The following is a 5,000-nucleotide window of genomic DNA, read 5'->3' on the forward strand; positions in this document are numbered from 1 at the left end:
TGAAAGGCCTCATCCCCCATAAGTACATCAGCGTATCTGAAGGGTAAGCGAGCACACACACACACACACACACACACACACACACACACACACACACACACACACACACACACACACACACACACACACACACACACACATACACACACACACACACACACACACATACATACACACACACACACACAAGCTTCTCGTGAAGAGAGCGGAGGTTCTCAATACTCGTCCTGTTTCCTATTATTCCCTGCTCTGCTCTGCATGCCTGAATGACCTCATCCGTGACATTCTTCATTAGCTAAACACACCTCGTTTAGTGACCTCATCCGTGACATTCTTGAGTAGCTAAACACACCTCGTTTAGTTCATCAAGAGCACCACCATAAATGCACTGATTTCAATCACGATTGCTTAGAGCGGGGATAAAATGGAATTTTTCCAGCGCAGGCAGGGGTGGCCCAAGGAGCTGGATTGAGAAAAGGATGGTTTAGAGTTTTATGCAGCTGAGTGAGTGTGTGTGTGTGTGTGTGTGTGTGTGTGTGTGTGTGTGTGACTGAGCTGATCATGTTGTGAGGGGGGGATGACGTCTCTCCTGTTGTGCCAGGGTGGAGAGGAAGCTGGAGAGAGGAAGGAGGGAAGAGAATAGAGGAGGGAGCACTGGCAACCTGGCAGAGGAGCAGCACCTGGGCGAACAGAGCACACGGTGGGACACACACACACGCACACACACACACGCGCACGCACGCACGCACGCACGCACGCACGCACGCACGCACGCACGCACGCACACACACACACACAGACGCACGCACGCACGCACGCACACACACACACACACACACACAGACGCACGCACGCACGCACGCACACACACACACACACACACAGACGCACACACGCACACGCACATACACACACACACACACACACACACGCGCACACACACACACATACTCATACACACATTCACACACACACACACACTCACACACACACACACAGACACACACACACGCACACACACACGCACACACACACACGCGCACACACACATACATACACACACACACACACGCACGCGCACACACACATACTCATACACACATTCACACACACACACGCACGCGCACACACACATACATACAAACACACACACACACAGCTTTAATGGACATGCAGCCATTATGTTGTCAATGTCTTCAAGGATTTATGGTACCAAAAACACACACACATCCGTTTGAATAGATATTCTGCCATTTTGTGCCACAGTAATTGGGGCTTGGTTGGTAGCTACTGTACAAAAATTGCTGCCATTTTGTGTCACAGTTAGGTTGAGTTGATAAATAGCTACTGCACTCATATGGATCAGTCTGAGTGGGCATACGTCTATTTGGTGTCACAATCATGGTGGGGTAATCGGTGGCTATTGGATGCCTGTGTATTTTGTGTGACAGACGTGTTGGGTTGATGGGTAGATACTGCACACACATACACCAGTCTGAATGGGCACGCAGCCATTTCTGTCATATTCATGGTGGAAGAACCAATGGCTATTCTGACTGGTTGTGCTGCCATTTTGTGTCTTAGTGAAACCGGCCTGACTAATTGCTCCTGATGTGCAGTGTGCCATCAGTGTAAATGTAAAATGTAAAATGTGTATACATTGTAAGTCGCTTTGGATAAAAGCGTCTGCTAAATGACTAAATGTAAATGTAATGGTGGAAGAACCAATGGCTATTCTGACTGGTTGTGCTGCCATTTTGTGCCTGACTAGTGGGTATTAGATGCACACATGCATTCAGTCTGACTCAGCATGCTGCCATTTTGTGTCACAGACATGATGAATGTATGTCAGCCTGAGCTGAAATTATCTTTGGTGCTATTAGAGTTGGAATCACAGACATGATGAATGTATGTCAGCCTGAGCTGAAATTATCTTTGGTGCTATTAGAGTTGGAATCACAGACATGAGGAATGTATGTCAGCCTGAGCTGAAATTATCTTTGGGCTATTAGAGTTGGAATCCAAGTTTGACAAAAAACTGTAACCTTTGGAACTGCTGAAATGACGCCATGGTTTTCATAGTTTTTGTACTTTTGCAAGACAGAACTTTTACGTTTATGGCCCTTTTAGATTGATTAATATCCCAATAACACAAACAAACAAACACGTGGTGTGCGCCATCTTGTAGCAGCATTTAGATTAACTTCTATCCATTTCTCCTGTTTTGCTTCGTCTCCTCACAGCATGCGGGTGAACAGTGACAGTGCATCCCTACCCGGGAGGCAGAGAGGACTGGGGGTTGGGATGCTGGGAGGAGGGATGGGAGGAGGAGGAGGAGGTGGCGGGAGCAGCAGTCCTGTGCGCAAGCTCACCCTGCAGGTGCCTGAGGGTCGAATGATCCAGCTGCCCCAGTCACCTGGCGTCCGCCAACACTCAGTGTAAGCGCACACACATGCACACAAAAGCACACAAACGCATGCGTGCATATACATACACACACATACAAATACACACACAGACATTCTCGCTCTCTCTCTCTCATACACACACACACACACACACACACACATACACAGAAGGAGGTCATATGGAATTCACACTCATTACAGTCAGTGGTTGTTCAGACACAACAAAACATCATATTGTATAGAATATTGTATAGATTACATCATTTCAATCAGTATTACAAGATCTAGTCAGAATGGGTCACGAATGGGTCAATATCTGATGTTTTCCCAACATAATAGAAAGATATAAACTGTCACGTGGGATCGCCGAGTAAGATGGTCGCACATTAGAAGCTGTCCAGAAGCCCCACCGAATTAATATAAATTCATCCGTTCACTTCTTTATATTTTTTGACGATTTTTTTTTTGAGAATACTCCATCGTTAATTTATACCAATATATACCAACTGAAGCACAGAAATATAAACTATGGCTTCCTCCAAATACTTCAAGTCTACACGTGGGAAACCTGCTCCCATTGACTCCAGTGGTGCTAGCCCAATACGAGTTGAGCAGAATGCTAGCCTGGAAACCCTTTTTGCTGAAGTGGGTAAAATTAGCGCCACACTACATAAGGTCGCTTCAGATGTTTCAACGATCAAAGAAACTACTGCTGAACTAAAAAATGCTGTAAACGCCATGCAAGAACGGCTGACTGAGGTGGAAGGCAGAGTATCGGACATTGAGGACACTAAGCAGCAATTGGTGAGCACAGCAAGCGCATAAACACCCTATGGGACCGTGTGGAGGATTTGGAGAATAGAAGCCGCCGTAACAATGTAAGACTGCTAGGTCTATCAGAGGGCATCGAAGGGGACAACATAAAGGCATGCATTAACAAGATCTTGTCAGAGGGACTGGGCTTGGACGTTGACAGTGAGTTCGAAATTGAAAGAGCACACCGCTCTCCTGGATCTCGCCCGACTAACGTTCAATCGCCGAGACTAGTCATGATAAAAAAGAAAAATATAAACTACAAACACAAGTAACTGCTCTTCTGCAATGTGCCGGAGTAAAGTCTTCAGTCTGATCAGTGCGATCCCACACATATTTAAAGCCACCTTATAACTGGATCTTTTCCTGTGTGTGTGTGTGTATGTTTTGCAGGAATCAGGAACGCAGACACACACTGGACAGTGTGCGGCCGATGCCTGGCGGATCAGAGAAGCAGACTATTCAGGTAGACAAGGTCTGCATTCTCCCACTCACCTGCAGCATTCTCCCACTCACCTGCAGCCTCTCTGCAGTGTCTGTGCATCACGAGGCCTGGGGTGGGTTTAGCTTTGGTTGGGGGGGGGGGGGGGGGGGGGGGGGGGGGGGGGGGGGGGGGGGGGGGTGGCTGTGTTTGTAATGTGTACATCACCCTTCAACAAAAACATGGGTTAAGAGCTTACTAATCCTGACGGACGGCCTTCCGCTCAGCTACTAATGTGCTCTTAGAGAAGGCCGTGTTCACACCTCATAGAGCCAGACGGCTGCGTTAGTCCGCTCGGCACAGTGCCGACATGTTGATCTACTACCTGCCACTCAAACCACTCTCGGGAGGTTTGGCTTCTCACCCGGGATGTCATGTTTCAAATAGTGATGTCTCTCTGTTTCTCTTCCCGTGCCCCCCATCTGTTTTCTCTCTATCTGCCCTTTATCTCACTCTCTCACTCTTTCACTGTCTCTTTTTGACCTTCATCTCTCTTCATCTCTTCATCTCTCATCCCTCCCTGGCATACTGCCCCCTCCCCCCCCTCCTGCTCCTCGATTCTGTCTTTTTATCTCCTTCTCTCTCCTTCGACTCCCTTACTTTCTCTCTCTGTATCTCTCTCCCTCCCTCTCTCCCTCCCTCTCTCCCTCTCTTTCTCTCTCTCTGTATCTCTCTCCCTCCCTCTCTCCCTCTCTTTCTCTCTCTCTGTATCTCTCTCCCTCCCTCTCTCCCTCTCTTTCTCTCTCTCTGTATCTCTCTCCCTCCCTCTCTCCCTCTCGTTCTCTCTCTCCGTCTCTCTCCTCCTCCCCCCTTCCAGGAAGTCAGTCGTCAGATGGACTCTGTCTTTAAGGAGCTCCTGTCCCGCCAGCCTCCCGGCACAGCGACCCCCGCCCCCGCCCCCGCCCCCGCCCCCTCCGCCTCCTCCGCCTCCTCCCCGGCCTCCACCTCCTCTCCGCCCCCTGCGCCCCGCCCCGCCCCCAAGAAGCCTGTCTTTGGCCTCATAGGCAGACGCTGAGGGACCGCCACATGGGAGGAGGCCGTGAAGTGGAGATGCCCTGAAATGGAGAGGAACAAAGGATACAGTAACACCAACATGGAGAGAAAGAGAGAGAGAAAGAAAGAGAGAGAGAGAGAGAGGGAGAATACCCAATCAGATGTCTGCTTTCATTTTGGACAAGGGATGCCTGTAGTTCCTCGTGGCGTTGAAGAATTGAGAAGATATATTTTTCCAACTCATACAATATATTATAGTCTTACTATATATATACAGTCTGTTGATTTGCCATCCCATTGTACAT

At 48.7% G+C, this 5,000-nt stretch overlaps 1 protein-coding gene across 2 annotated transcripts in view; it reads left to right on the top strand.

Moving 5' to 3' along the window:
• The window catches only part of arhgap4b (Rho GTPase activating protein 4b), a 30,358-nt gene that overhangs the window by 24,787 nt on the left and 571 nt on the right, over positions 1-5,000 (top strand). The window contains exons 17-21 of one of the 2 annotated variants that reach the window (XM_031565645.2): positions 1-43; positions 602-700; positions 2,244-2,438; positions 3,615-3,687; positions 4,520-5,000. The exon at positions 1-43 is cut by the window's left edge and continues 129 nt beyond it; the exon at positions 4,520-5,000 is cut by the window's right edge and continues 571 nt beyond it. In XM_031565645.2, the coding sequence (XP_031421505.1) occupies positions 1-43; positions 602-700; positions 2,244-2,438; positions 3,615-3,687; positions 4,520-4,717 (608 nt within the window). In that variant the 3' untranslated portion in view covers positions 4,718-5,000. Of the gene's footprint in view, positions 44-601; positions 701-2,243; positions 2,439-3,614; positions 3,697-4,519 lie in introns of both variants that reach the window. The other variant, XM_031565646.2, reaches the window with a different exon arrangement.

This window comes from Clupea harengus, chromosome 4 (assembly GCF_900700415.2).
Source record: "Clupea harengus chromosome 4, Ch_v2.0.2, whole genome shotgun sequence".
Lineage (NCBI taxonomy): Eukaryota > Metazoa > Chordata > Actinopteri > Clupeiformes > Clupeidae > Clupea > Clupea harengus.